This window comes from Natator depressus, chromosome 6 (assembly GCF_965152275.1).
Source record: "Natator depressus isolate rNatDep1 chromosome 6, rNatDep2.hap1, whole genome shotgun sequence".
Classification (NCBI taxonomy): domain Eukaryota; kingdom Metazoa; phylum Chordata; order Testudines; family Cheloniidae; genus Natator; species Natator depressus.
The window spans coordinates 101,204,081-101,219,573 of record NC_134239.1 but is presented as its reverse complement, the minus strand read 5'-3'; the positions used below and the strand labels follow the sequence as shown (position 1 = coordinate 101,219,573).

The 15,493-nt window shown below is 42.3% G+C and overlaps 1 protein-coding gene across 1 annotated transcript in view; it reads left to right on the top strand.

Moving 5' to 3' along the window:
* Window positions 1–377: 377 nt before the first annotated feature.
* Window positions 378–15,493, top strand: part of PPP4R3A (protein phosphatase 4 regulatory subunit 3A) — a 74,884-nt gene continuing 59,768 nt past the window's right edge. Inside the window, exons 1-2 of the mRNA XM_074956124.1 lie at window positions 378–1,570; window positions 13,226–13,281. Coding sequence (XP_074812225.1) covers window positions 1,429–1,570; window positions 13,226–13,281 — 198 coding nt within the window. The 5' untranslated portion in view covers window positions 378–1,428. The remainder of the gene's footprint in view (window positions 1,571–13,225; window positions 13,282–15,493) is intronic.

Sequence of the window (15,493 nt, the reverse complement as noted above, 5' to 3'; positions counted from 1 at the left end):
GCGGTCCTTTTCCTGAATCTTTGTCTAACTCACTTGGTGGTGGCAGCAGTACCCAGCCAAGGACAAGGAAGGATTTGTGCCTTGGGCAAGTTTTAACCTAAGCTGCTAGAAATAAGCTGAGGAGGGTCTTTCATGCGGGTCCCCACATCTGTACCCTAGAGTTCAGAGTGTGCTGCCTGGGGGATGCACACAGTGGGTTACTGAGGCGTTTGGGTGACAGGCAGGCGCTGCTCCCCTGCGGTGACCAGCAAGTGTTCGGGCGCCCCCATCCCTCTCCCCCCACCCGCTCCCTGAGCCCACAACTGCTGCTGGCCCTTTAAATGCTGGCGGGAGGCCCGTGCCGCCGCTGGCTGGGAGACCCCGCGCCTCCAGTGAGAGGTGAAACCAAGATGGCGGCCGCGCAGTGACTGAGGCGGAGACAGAGCCAGTGGGAGACGGACGGGCCTCGCCGCGCCTCAGCCAGCCAGCCCGGCCGGCCGGGGAGGGGCCTTTCCTGCCGGGCGCCCGGAGCGGAGCGGGCCGGACTACCGGAGCGGGCCGAGGAGCCGGGGCTGAGCCGCAGCAGTAGCGGGAGGAGGAGGAAGAAGAATATGGCGGCGGAGCCGGGCTGGGAGTGAATCTGCCGCCTGCGAGGGGAGCCCATGGGGAAGACGGGGCGCTGAGCCCGGCCGCCTTCGCACCCCGCCCGGGACAGGCAGCGCCCGCTGGCCGCTCACGAGCCGCTCTGGAGAAGGAGGGGCCGCGCCTCCTCTGCCCCCCCCGCACTGACGAACTGCGAGCGAGGGGGCGTCGGGCCTGGGCAGCGCCCGCACAATAGAGCCGAGCGCCGGGCAGGGGGTGAACTGACCCCGCTCCCTCCCCCTTGCCGCCGATCTGCCACCACCTCTTGTTCCCTCTGCTAATCTGGCTGCTTCCTGTCCCCTTCCCCGGCCAGCACACGGTTCTCCCGGCTCACCCCTCTCCTAGCACCCCTGCTCTGCAAGCCCCATCCCCTGCCACCTTTTCCCTTTGCTTTCCCCCCACCCGCTTCTAGCCTCCATAGCCATCTTACCTCTCCTTCACCATCCCTCCTCTACCACCTCTGCTCCCTCCCCACGCTGCCCCTTCGGCCTGCCCCTTTACCCCCGGCAGCCCAACTGCTCCTTCGGCTTTCCCTCCTGAATAACACTTCCCCTGGTCCTCTAGCCTCGTAAATAGCTTCCCACCAACCACCCCCTTCCCCAGCACTCTGCTGTGCCTCCAAATATTGGGGATGAGGAGGAGACTGCCCCAGCAGTGAAGAATAAGGAGAGATCCCGGGGTGTCTGTGTGGGGCTGCTACCCTCTTTCCTGCTCCTCTCCTCTGAGGGGGGCCTAGCCCCCCACCAACCTCCTGTTCCTTCAGGTGTCACAGGCCAGTGTGGTGGCTGTGGTGTGGCAGGCGGCAGGATGACCGACACCCGGCGGAGGGTGAAAGTTTACACGCTGAATGAAGACCGCCAGTGGGATGATAGGGGCACCGGACATGTGTCCTCTGGCTACGTGGAGAGGCTGAAGGGCATGTCCCTGCTTGTCAGGGCAGAGAGCGATGGTAAGTGTGTGAGAGCATGCCAAGTATTGGTAGTCTTCTTTTACCAATCCACCTAAAAAAGGAAGACAGGAACTGGCTTTGTATATCTATTCCATTAAACTAGTGGCATAATTTGTATAGGATTCTGAAACGAGGGAGGCAGCAACTATGGTTAACTCTTGTTAGGCCAAGTGACAGGGTTGGAAGATTAGGACAACACACTCCTACCCATCAGGTACACACTTTGTGCATATTGGACACACAGACATAATGGTGCATACCAAATACACTTAGTCCACATTGCACACACTATTTTGCATCCTGCTTCTTGCCCCCCCCCCCCCCCCCCCAATGATCTTTGCCACGAACACTACTTGGGATCTCTTCTTCAAATAATTTATAATCCCCAGATTAAAGAAACTACTCACAGTTTGGATTACATTTGTTGAACATAAAATATTTTAAAATTCAGTGTAGTGTCTAACCTATTCAGCTCTCAGTAGTTGGGTTTCAGATATATTTTTCACTCTTTAAAAGTGTTTTAAAGGGTGTTTTATAATGTGTGGCTATACATATAGTATTGTTGATTTTAAGACAGTACAAAGAACAAAACAATATTGGGATATATTTTAAGCAGCTACAGTATTCTGCACTCATGGTAAAACTGCTTTAGAATTACCCCTTAAATAATAAATTCACTGAAAGCATATCACCTGTTTTCCTCACATTGCAAGCATGTTTCTCTACAGATCACTACATTATGGCAGGTTTTGTGTAAGAACTATCCATGATTATTTGATCAGTGAGTTAATGATTGCTGTAGTTACTGTGGATTAAACTTGAAGTATATCTGGCTTTATTTAACACTAGTAGCATGAATTAAGGTGTCCTATCTCATTTAACCATATAGTTGCATATTTGGTGATGTTTTTCTGACCGTAGCTATTTCCAGGCTTTTTATGTTATGTCTGGTTAGGTTGGATCATTCTTGCAGATTGCTGTCTACAATTGATTGTAATCTCCCCTCTCCCCCATGTTTATTTGACTTTCCCGTTGCTGATATTGAAGGATAGAAAACTTCATTGAGGTCACTTACTTAGTCCAGTCATTGTATGGGAAAGTTCTGAGAACGTGCGCTATAAGGAAATCCTAAATTGATATAGTAGAAATCAAATTTAGAAAATTGATGATTATCAGAAACCTGCTTAAATGCTAATTACATTGATTTTAGTCTTTTACATTGCTAAATTATTATTAATGAATTATGAAAGCCAAATATATAATTGATTTTACCAAAGAAAATTTGAAGACTGTTCTCCCCATTCTTTTCAGCGTGTCTTATTTCTTATGTAAGATAAACTCCTCCAGATGGCAATGGACCTCCACTACTGAATTTAAGAGTGAAAGGGAGCACAGTGTGTGTGTGGGGGGGGAATCACCATTGTAAACTGGTTTATTTTACAGTGGTATAATTATAGCACTCACCACCACCAGGACAGCTTTCAAGAGCATAACAAATGAGTAAAGTACAACTGAAACATCAAATGAAAGAGTGACATTAAAAATATATATATATAGTGGCAATATTTTAAAAATACAATGATGTGGGTAGAATTTTTGAGTATAAAATGCTGCAGGTTGTAATCTGTCGAGGAGCAGTCTGTTTAAGCTACACAGACTTCCGCTGATTTCAGTGGGATTTGCATATGTAGATTGATTCTGGTAGTTTACTTGCTGTAAATGAGCTTGTTTAAATCTATAAAAGAAAGTGGAAGTATGAAGTATTGTAAGTGGTGTTTTAAGGTTTATCTACGAGTTACTGCATTTTAAAGATTAATTATCCATACTTTTAAAAATATTCAGCAAACTAATATTTTTAAAAATTGAATAACTGAAATTAACATATAATAGCTTATTTAGCTGTCATAACTCTTACAGCATGTACAGTTTATAGGATTATTAGATAATAAAATCCTCTTCAGAAACTTACCTTTTTTGATCACTGAGGCTAATATATCACTCCTTTTAGGCAAACATGCCCTCTAGTAATTGTTTTCTTATTCTTGTCACTTTACCTTATCAGATTAATATTCAGTTTTCTCTCAGTGTCAGAAGTCAGTGGCCAAGAAAGTTTTGAAGGCAAATTTGTATGTAATGAAATTTTTTAAAAAATTGTTTGGTGTATTATTGTATGAAATGTTTGTAAGTGTGAACAGTTAATTCACAAAAACAAACAAACAAAAGTGACACCAGATTGTTATACTTCAGATGCATTGATGCCTTTTACAGGGCTCAGGTCCCTTGTTCCTCCTTCTTTCAGTTACCATTCAGCTTTTCTGTTAATTGCTTTGTTAAATGTAAGGGTCAAAGTTAACAAGTACTGAACAAGTACTAGTGTTCCACATGTCTTTGCGTCCCTGTGTAGTTCTTTCATCTTTCCTTGACAGTTCCTCCCCTTTCCATCATGCTGTCTTCTGCCTTTGTTTCTTCCTACAGTTTGGGGTCAGGACTCAACTTCCTTTTATTTAATGGCTTACCCACAAAAGCTGACAGACCAATTTAGGTTTCAGAATTCTCTAAGGGAGAATGCAACCAAAAGTCAATTTTTATCCGTGGCCTTTTAAGATACAGTGCTATAACCACTTCCAACAGATGGAACATAGGAATTACCATACCAGATCAGGCCAGTGGTCCATGATATTGTTGTCCTGTTTTTGACAGTGGCCAGAAACATCAAGTGAGTTGAAGCATCCCTGGTGTAGACAACTGACACTAACCTGTTAATACAGGAAATCTCTTACTGTACCCAGTTATAGGATGGCTTATGCCCTGAATCATGAGGGTTTATATCTCCTAATTGTTCTAAATCCCATCTATTATAATTGAATGTTTTTGTCGTTATCCATATAAATGTCTAGTCCTTTATTTGGATCCTGCAAAATTCTTTTCCTTAATAATACCGATGTGGCAATGAGTTCCACTTGCTGGTTTGCTTCTTTTTTTTTTTTTTTTTTTTTGTTGAGGAAAACAGGGTATCACAGTCAAATCTAAACTTGATGCCTTTTAGTTTCACTGCATGACCCCTTGTATTTCTGTTAGACAATAAAGGAGTGCCTAATTTCCACTCCTTCTGTCATTCATTTTTAATAACTATATCCTTTCGCCGCCTTGTCAGTTCCATGACCTGAACAGTCCTATTCTTCATATGACAACCTTTCTATGCTTTTTAAATCATTTTCATTGCTTGTTTCTGAACCTTTCTCTTCCCTCCCTCCCCCCCCCCCCCCTTGAGGTAAGGTGACCACAACTGAAAGCAATATTCCAGATGACGGTGTACCGTTCTCTTAATGATACAAATAATTTTCAATCCCAAAGATATAAAATATCAGGCACTTGCTAGTATAAGGACTAAGCTTATTTGCCTTGTCAGAATACACTGATTACCAAGCCATGCTTCCCCTTCTGCTTAGTCTTCGTCTGGGCAGCACCTCCCTGCTGCTTGGGCCTGAAGACCCAAGCTTCCAAGTCGCTGAATTCTGAATCCTAATTAATTCTTTGCCAGTCCTCCAACAAATACCAGTTTTTCCCTACCCGCCAAACAACAGTGACAGCAGCCAGGTCTCCTCTGCCCCTATTACAGAGGCAGGAGGCTACTCTGCCCCAAAAGCAAGGGTGGCACTGCTTCTATCTCTCAGCACAATTAGGAAGATGTCACTGGTTTGATTTATACTTTCTCCCCATTTGGAAGGTTTTCTTTGTGACCACAATGGCTTTAAACTATTTTTTAAAAGTAAAGCTAAGGAGTCTGCTAAAGTTGATGGCACTTGCCCAGGAAAGTTTAGTACTCACTCTGGAGGAGATTTTTTTTTTTTACACCTCCCCCCGCCCCATCCCATTTTCTGTACATCCTACTGCTGTTTTGTTTGCTGCTAATCATGGAACTGACTAGTCTGTATACCATGACTGGAATGCACGGTAATGCCCGTTAGTGATGCTGTTCTACCTGTCCTGATAGCATAAAGGGTGATTTTTACTAGCCACAAAAGAGATCTTATGTGGCCTGTAAGGCAGGGGTTCTCAACCTTTTTCTTTCTGAGCCCCCCCCCCCCCCAACATGCTATAAAAACTCAAAGGCCCAGTGTGGGGACGCAGGGCTCCAGGCTGGGGGGACCCTTGGGCTTAGGCATACTTTAACTTCTATTTTTGGGGGGGACGGACAAGGACTGGTGGGGCTTTGGCCAGCTGTGCACAGTGTGCTCCGGAGAGGGAGTGCCACCTCCACCTTCTGACTCACCTCACCTCAGGAGGCCACCCAGCCTGTCTGGGTTGTGGGGGGATGCAACCAAAAAATATAACTCAAAGTGGGGACTTGGCTCAAAGTTTGAAAACCACTCAGGGTGCAGAGAGAGGGGTAGTTAGGGGCTGTGTGCTAGGAGTGCTTCCCCTGTGGTGGCTGTTTCCTGAGGGCTCTGCTGCCCCAGAGTCAGGTCCCCCGGCCCTGACTTACGAGCTGCATGAGCAGTCAAAGGGGGCTGGCAGCTGAGGAGCAGTCGCAACCCCGAGCACCAGTAGCAGATGGGAATGCCACGGCTGCCCTCTCCATGGCACCACCAAGCAGAGGAGCAGCTGTCCCGCACTGCCTGGTTCTGGCTTCCCACCTATGACCTGGCCACAGGGCGGAAGAGCGGGGGGAGCTGCTCCTGGGACAGTTCCACTCTGGGTAAAGTGCTGCAATTTTTTGGGGGGGAGCAACACCTGTTGGCAACCCCCAACTCTGCTTCTGCCCCAGGGAGTTGCCAGGGCTTGGGACTTCAGCCCCGTGCTGCTCCTGGCCTCAACCCTGGGTGGGGAGGGCATTGGGGCTCCCCCACCACTCCCAGCTTCAGACTAAGGGGAGTAGGGGCAGTCCAGAGCTCCCGCCTTCAACCCCACGCTGCTCGTGGCTTCAGACCAGTGGGGCGCCGGGGCTCCCAGCTTCAGACTGGGGGGCACCAGGGCTCCTGGCTTCTACCCCACATGGGGGCATTGCGGCTTACAATATGGGGTTTCAGCCATGAGGCCCTGCGGCCCCCCAGAAAGGGCTCGTGGATCCCCGGTTGAGAACTGCTGCTGTAAGGTTTCATCTTGCCTCAGAAACCAGTTGAACATCTGAGAAATTTGGGCTGTGGTACCACTATTGCCTGGGAAATAAAAAATAATTCTGTGGTAACACACTTCAGTCCTTTTGGGTAAAATTAGGAGTGATGGATTGAAATTAAAAGAAACATTTAAGATGAGGGAAAATGTTAATAGTCTCTGAAGGAAAGTAGTGTACGCACTGTAGTTTGTTCTCCTGCCATTGTGTGGACCCTTTATAAGAGAGCTTCTTAATAGGCAGAGCTATATGAATTCTGTAACAGCAGACTTTACTGCAGAATCCACCTTTTGCGCACACTTTCCTCCAGCATTATACTATTAAAAAAAAAAAAAAAGCCCTCCATTGTTGTGAAGAAAACATTGCCACTTCTGCTCATGTTAATGATGAAGTATTTTCCCAAGTCTGCAGGCAGCCTGTACTAATAGCTGAGTAGTATGAATTGCGTTGTTAACTAATTTTCATTGCTGGTCACTGGTAGCAGAAGCATCCAGCTAATTTTTAGGGTTGTGGGAGAAGCATGAATCCCCAAGTGCCACCTCCCTCCACCCTTTCGAAACAAAGAAGGGCGCTGAGAACCACTGGCTTAACACATTTAAAGTATGTTTCTTTCCTAAACAGTAACTCTCAATATGCCATTGTGGAGCTCTGTACTTATTCTTGCTCGCTTCCCTATCAGAATTGTTTTGTTTGTGAATCAAACCATACCCACCCTACCCACTTCTGCAAAGCTGCCCTGAGCTATTGGACTCAAGCTGGGTTCTTTCCATCTTGCATACAACTCCCAGTAATAGAGGTTCTGCAGACTAAATCTTACTCTCCTCTCCACAGGTAACCCTGCTGTCTTCACATTATTCCTTCAGTGATGCCCACATAAACTCATTAGCTTTAAATGGGTTTGTATAGATATACTTAGTGCATCATTTGGCCTGCAGAATTTTTTTCTTGTGGTTATGTAAAAAATGCAGTTTGACTCTGACTCTGAAGTTTTAAGATGAGTTTTCAGGGCAGGCAGTTCGAAAAAATGTTTAGAAAAATGAGCAAACTTCATCTGGAGTCATTAGTGAACATGGAATCCTGCTGATGTTTTTAAAAATGTGCTTTACAGGCTATAACCGCTTTCAAAAAGTAGTGTGGATAAAGTCTTGGAGAGTATTCTAGGGGCTTGTCTACACGTACAACGCTGCAGTGCATCTGGTGAAGGCACACTATGCCGACAACAGAGAGCTCTCCTGTCAACATAATAAAACCACCTCTGCCCTAGACAATAGTTGTTTCTCCCGCCAACATAGCTCTGTCCACACCAGTGCTCATGTCAGAGTAACTTATGTCACTCAGGGGAGGGGTTTATTCACACCCGTGAGCAGCATAAGTTATGCTGACAAAAGCTATAGGACACCCATAGCCTATAATAGCCCCAAGAAATGGAAGGTATATTTTACAAATTTATTAGACATGTCTAACAAGATTGATTAAACCCAAGAAAATATTTTTAATTATACTATTCAAAAGACCAGGACTGGAATCCAGTATTTTGAGTGGAGAATTCATGTAATTAAAAACAAGAAATTTTGTTAGTTGCAATCTATGACCTACTAAATGAAGGTTGACATTGTTAATGTTTCTGTTATCACTACCATACCTATTATTTACTATTTTTACTATCCACAAATGTGCTTCAGGTTCCTGCTTCCAAAGAGCTTACTGTATGGGAGCTTTATCCTGCAAAAGCTTATGTGTATAAGTAGTAGGTTTTTTCACATGAGTAGTCTTATTGACTTAACTACTAGAGTATTTATTAACTTGAGTAACTATCCGGAATGTCAGGCCCATTATAATATCCTCACAAGTCCATCATATTTCCTAGGTGGAGTGGAGTTGAGGGAGGTCATGGGTTACAGAGAACTCATTTATTCATTCTTACAACAAAATATGGTTTAAATGTTTTGAGTCTCTCAAAAGTGTGAAAACGACGCATGCTTTTGCTAGGTGACTGCATAAATGAGTAGGAGTGAGTTGAATTGTAAGGTTGGAGCCTTGACAAATAGATTTTGGAAGGCTGTTGCAAGCATCAGGTACAGAATAGAAGAAAGCAAGATTTGTGATAACAGTAAAAAGAGGTAATAAAGACTGACCTTTTTGATAGCCTGGAAGGAGTTGTCCGACATAGGCAAGGACTTTATTGTCTTAAGTATTTGTTTTGAATAACTTTTCCACATTCTGTATACTGTCTTGTCAGTCATAGAATTAATCACACGCACAAGGTCATCTCGCATATTCCCTTTACTTTTTTCAGAAATCCAGTATCTGTAGAGTTTGTCCAATAGGGGTTCATCAAGACACATAGCTTAACAATTTCTAATGGCTTTTAATTCCACCATCCCTTTTGGAAGTTGTTTCCAAGTCTGACTGTGTCACTCTAAAGCCTAGTATGTCTGTTTAATCGGTGTGAAGTCATGGAAGCTGCTACAGGCTCATGAGAGCTCTTCTTGTTTAAACTATCATCAGGTTCAATCATCACTGGGATTTGTGGTCCATTACTGTCAAATTTCTAAGTTCGCAAATTTTGACTTTACAGATTACACTGGCACAAAGCATGGGCTTTCAGTTACAGTTAGGCGTGTATTTATGCCATGCCAAGAGCCCAAGACCGTTGTGATTACAGAGGTAACTCAGCCAGTTGCCACCCTTACTCTACAGCTAATTTGCATGCAACAGTTCAATTGGTTATATGATGTAGACTGCGCAGATAGTGGGTTACTTGGCCCAGCTGCTATCCTTGCAGCATGGACTTTCACCTAATACAAATTAACGTACATTGAACACATTACCAGTGATTGCTTTATATGGTAGCCTTGCTTAAGGGAAAAAAACCAACTCCGACAATATTTCCCACTCCATATTGTAAGAGAGATTATTTTGTTCTGATAATGCTGAATTGTTGCCTTTTCACAAGGATGGCAGTTAAAGACGCACTGCACAACTGGGTTCCCAAAAGCAAAACGAGTTGTATAGAAATAATCTCCTATCACAAGTTGATATTTATCCCGTCTATCCATCTAAATGGGACACACATTCTAGTGCTTAACATTTCTGGTTCAATAGGACTTTGTAGAAGTTAGCTAAGTTAATCATGAGGAAAACATACATTTGCATGTAATGTATTTACACAATTTTTTTAAAAAACTTAAAATTAAGGTCTGCCACACTGAAGTAAATTACATAGCATTACTGCAAAATTCTGTTCTGCTCCCTTGTGCTGTTCTTTCCTGTTATTGCTACTTACCAAGGTGAGTGTTTGAACAGAAGCTCACAAAAGTTATGCTCAAATAAATTGGTTAGTCTCTAAGGTGCCACAAGCACTCCTTTTCTTTTTGCAAATATAGACTAACACGGCTGCTACTCTGAAACCTTCTTTATAGTGAGATTCTTCGTCCTCCTTGGTTCCTTTACAAATATAAAAATATTGAGGAGACCTCTATAGTAGTGATCCATATCAAAATCCTGAATTAATATCAAATAGCTGGATTAGAGTCCTTTTAGGTCTTGTCTGCTCATGAAGATAATCAGGAACAGCTGTTCCTGAATAATGTGTGGACATTTCCAGAATAAGAGTGCCCTGTTGAACATGGATTGAGTGTACACACATGGAGTTATTTCTGAATAGGTCCATGTGTAGACGGGCCCTTAGTATTTCTACACACACTTTTATAATCAAAAAGGACTTGTCAGTTCAGTGGGTATGTGTTTTTGATTTGTTTTTGTTTTTTTTTAAGTCAGTGTGTGACAGGATCTTCACAGATGGCTTAAGGCTGTTTACAACTTCCTTAGAAAAAGAAAGAATTGGGCTAGCAGATATATGATTAGCTGACAAAAGAATATTTGTATACAGCAAAACTTCTGAGAGGAAAAAATAGTTCAGGTCCACAGTATGTACTGTGTGAACTTAAACTTGCAAATAGATTCAAATTTTAAAACACATGAAAATCTATTTCTCCTCTTCTTTACCTGTTGGCGTCTGAGTTGAGGATTCTGTTATGCAACAGTTGATGATATATGAACAACCATCTCTCTTTGGAATCATCAACAGTTCAGGAGAGTTTTTAGGTGGTTGCAAGACAAACAAAATCCTGAACTTGGGACTTAGGCTTTGTGTACACTACATAGTTTTGTTGGCAAAAGGCAGCTTTTTGTCGCAAAGTTAAAGTGATTAAAACATCAGTGTAGAGGCTGCTGTTCGTTACGTTGACATAACTTGCCCTCCCTAGTATCCCACAACGCCCAGCATGACTGCTCTGCTCAGTCCTTTGAACTCTGCTACTCTGCATCTAGCTACACAGGCATGCATCCCTCCCCTTTCAAAGCTCTGGGAAGCTGACATTCCTCAGCGTTTGTGAAGAGCGCATGGAGCTGCTGAGGATACTGCTTCTGGTAGCTTAGGAGGCTGTGGGAGAACTCTGAGGGAATTACAGAACCTTTAATGTGGAATTGGCTGGCAGGCAGGCAGAGCAGGCTGCTGCTGAGGGGTGGGGGAAGAGGGGAGAGACTGTTGTGCGGTGCAGAGCCGGGGGGCTGATGAGCCAGGGGGCCTGCTTCAGGATTTATTGGTTTCGGCAGCTGTCTGAACTTGGAGACTGCATTCCGACACTTGCTCTCCTCTTCCCTCCCTCCCCCAACACACACATTTCCCCATCACACACACTCTGTCTCTCTGCACGTGCACACACATACACTCCATCACACACTTTCCCCACGTTCTCCCCCCACTTCAGTTGAAAAGCAGCTGGTAATCTAGTAGGATGCCCATGTAACGATCAGATTGATGTGCATCATGTGATGCTGTACCTGTCCCATGAGGCATTGCAAACCTTTCCCAAAGCACCCTGTGGCCAGTTGCCCAGTGGGATAGCTACCCACAGTGTACTGCTCTGTGTCGATGCAAGAGCTGCTAGTGTGGGTGTGCTCTGCTGACAAGGAGCATAGTGTGGACATGTGAGGGTGGTTTAAAGCGCCGTAACTTTTGTCGACAAAACTATAGCGTAGACAAGGCCTTAGAGTTAATAAGTAGTACACTAATTGCAGGTAAGTTTAAAAAAAAAAAAATACCGTGTCTCCTTTAAAGTGAATGTATTTGTAATTTTTAAAAACTACATATTCTGTTACTGACGTGGTTTGTGTGTCATTCTAAATTTATGCAGTAAGAAGCACTTTTATCACAGGCGGAACTATCATTAACATTGGTATTCAGTTCTACTGCTTTTAGTAGCCATCTTGCTGAAAAAGTAATATGTGGTCTAATTCTGCAGTCCTTATTTAACCAAAATTCTTATTGAAGTCACTGGAAATCCTTCAGATAAGGACTGTATGTCTAAACCCAGGGTTTGTGACTGACAGTGTGAGAAACAAGTGTAAGATTCTTTCAGTAATTCTCTCCATACTGTTAACAAAGGTTTTTAAATTATGGATTTATAATTAATGAACTGTTCAGGTATTGAACATTAATTTCTGGTGATCAGTTCAGAAAGTTGGCTCCCACCATGAGATTCAGAAATGACCATTTTAATTACAATTGTCCTTTTCAAATTCTGTTTATTCATGGAGAATTGCTTCTCACCTTTTAGAAACTTCAGAGATTTGCACTAAGAAAAATGGGTTTAAGTATTTTAATTTCTCTTAAATTCCTGGACAGTAAGGTTCAGTGAAGGTAACTTATGGGTAAGAATGACTAAATAAAAAAATATTAATGATGTTGTAATTATACTAAAAACCCAGGAAATTCAGAGTTAAGGTTAACCTAAAAGAAGTTCAAACAGGTAAAGGTATGGAAAAGCACACTTAAGGCACCCCATACAACTTTAACTCTGCCTGTTGTCACAGGGTTGTACGGGTGCCTTAACTGTGCATTTCCATATCTTTACCTGTTTAGATTTCTTTTAAGGTTACTCGTAATTCCTGGTTTTATAATGTGATTGTGTGGACTACCTCCCCCTGGTGATAGAAAACATTTTTGTGGCAACTACAGTAATTGCTTCTATGGGAAAAGTAGTATCAAGAAGTTGACATGGATCATGAATTTTTTAATGAGATTTAGCAGATGGAAACAAGCAGAGCCAGCATCATGTGACCAGTGAGGTGTCTGCAGACCACCAGGAAGTGCTTTGTGGACCACATCTTAGGAACCATTTATTTTTCTAATTTGATCATCTCACCCATAAATGCTGTTTGGGGTAGGAAATAATGAAGTCAAAATAGATTATGGAGATTAAGGCCCCAATCCTGCAAATACTTATGCGTGTTCTTAACTTTATTTGTGAGGAGTCTTGTTGACTTCAGTGAAACTACTCATGTCAGTAAAATAAAGCATCTACGTACCTGTTTGCAGGATTGGGGATGAGGTTCTGAACATAGTCTTAGGTTGTGTGTATTTTTAATGTGTATTTAATGTATCAGTGACTGAAAAAAGAATTTTTCAATCCCCATTATTGAATTCACAATGCAATTGTAGAAGTAAAACAGAACTGTCTTCTTTTTAATTCCTTCAGGTTCTCTTCTTTTGGAGTCCAAAATTAATCCAAACACTGCATACCAGAAGCAACAGGTAAACTCTAATTATTTTATATTGCCTTTCTTTTTAAAGGGAGACTGTTACTTCTTTAATATGAATGTTCTCTGCGTTTACTACCCTTTATTACAAGTAATGCTATCTGTTACTATAACTGAAAGATGAGAGAAAATACTTGTCAGTGTTTTTGTGTATGATCATACAACCAATCCGTTTCCTGTGTGAGTATCTGTGTGTACTTTACACAGCAACAAAACATGTGGAAAAACAGCGGTTTGATTGTAAAATTACAAATTAGCAGGGGGTTCTTGAGACCTTATACTACCTGAAGCTATTTATAATCCCTTTTTGAAACAGACCTAGTTTCAAATAACTTGATTGTCCCTTAACTTAAAAAATGTATTTTATATATTATTATTTTTACTCAGATATGTATTTGTAAATATCTATATGTTGATTGCTTAGAAAGATGGTGATCAAAGTTTTAAGGCATACAGATTAACTCTGCCCAAAATATGCTACCTCTTTCTAAACAAATAGATGAAATATTGATGCCTGCCTGCTTTTTTGCGATCCTACGGTTGACTGTTCTTTGCCAGTAAGACTTTCACATCTTAAACTAGTTAGTTGTGTGCATTGCTAGCCTGGAGAGTCTTTTTGCTTAAAGAATTAAAATGGAATTTGATGGGTGTGTATATTGAAAAGCACAATATTCTTTCAATACTAGAAAGGGACAAATGCTGCTGTCCGCTGGTTATTGTTATATTGAACTTAGTTCATGCAAATTAAGCCTATTTTCTAATCGGTTTTCTACTGTGTTGTAGACAGAGGCTAGCTTCAGTAATGCAGCTCATGATATCTAGGAAAAATGTGTCTGTAAAATTCTTTGTTTGGCATTTTTGGCCTTTAGTTGTCCTAAAACCTTTTTTTTTTCCGCTGCAAATAATAGTCTAGAGCATTTGTACCTCTGGAACTTACTGCTTGATTAGGAGTTTAATTTTGTACTTGTCGAAGGGAATCTACTTACTCTTCCTTCCTGTGAAATGAGACATGGGGTTCCAAACTTTTAAGAGGACAGGCTTATTTCTTAGTTTCATTTGACTGCAATTACAATAGTGTGATACCCTTTTTTGAACTGGATCAGCAGCCAAAAATATAATTTAAAATTACAGATTTTCTGTTCTCTTTTTCTCTTCATTCTCTCCTTCACCTCTACTCTTTTTGTCTCAACTCTTTTTAGGTTTTTCCCTGTCCAGTACACCTTTACACACCCCCTTTTAAAGGAACTATTTCCATCAGTACCCTTACTTCCTTCTCCAAAGTCTCACCTCACGTGCACTGTGGTGACTTACTCCAGCTTTGGAGGGTTAGATCCTATCAACAATAACTTTCTGTTTCATCCAGGGCTACCTTATACCAATGAAATTCGTCATGTTAGCCACTCTGTGATCTCCTTAGCATGTGTGTAACACTTCTCGTGTCCACACAGAAGTGCTCCTGCTGATGTGCATGATTGGGAACCATTGCTTGGATTAGATTTGCTTCCAGAAATGCTGCCTTGTTGTCTCAACTGCATTAGTGTCAGTGTGAACAGAGATCACGAGCATAACACTAGTGGTACAAATATTGCTATCCAAGAATAAATCTGTTCACACTTCAGTGACAGTTTTCACAGCTCAGAACTCTGTTGTTACTTGTCAAGTTGGTTGTATGCAGACCCAGAAACAGCTTTTGCTGGTTTTGCTCCTCCAGCCTCCAGAGCATCAGTGAAGGACACAAAGATAACAGAACTATATTATACCAAACTTTATCAGATCTGGTTTTTTTGGTTTTTTTTTGTTTTTTTCCTGGAAAGTCAAAAGCAAAAGTTAGCTTTTTTAGATTACATTCGCTTATACATGTAGAGAAATTCCACAACATAATTATTTTAATTGGGGGCTGACTTAGCTTTTTAACCTGTTAGGGCTGTTTTCCACATCCTGGAGCTCTGAAAAAAAACAGAACAGGGAAATTGATTAGCAGATACACATCAGGCCTATCCCATGTGCCGCCTCTTGCCTTCAAGTCAGGGTGGATTTGATTTAAATCAAATTGACTAGTCAGGAAGACTCGATTTAATCACGGATTTCTACATAAAAGTGCATTCTTGTTGGTTGTTATAACCTTAATACATATTCTTCACAACTCAGAGATAGATGTAGGTTTCATTTTTAGAAGGTACACACTATACATTTTTAAAGTGATGTTC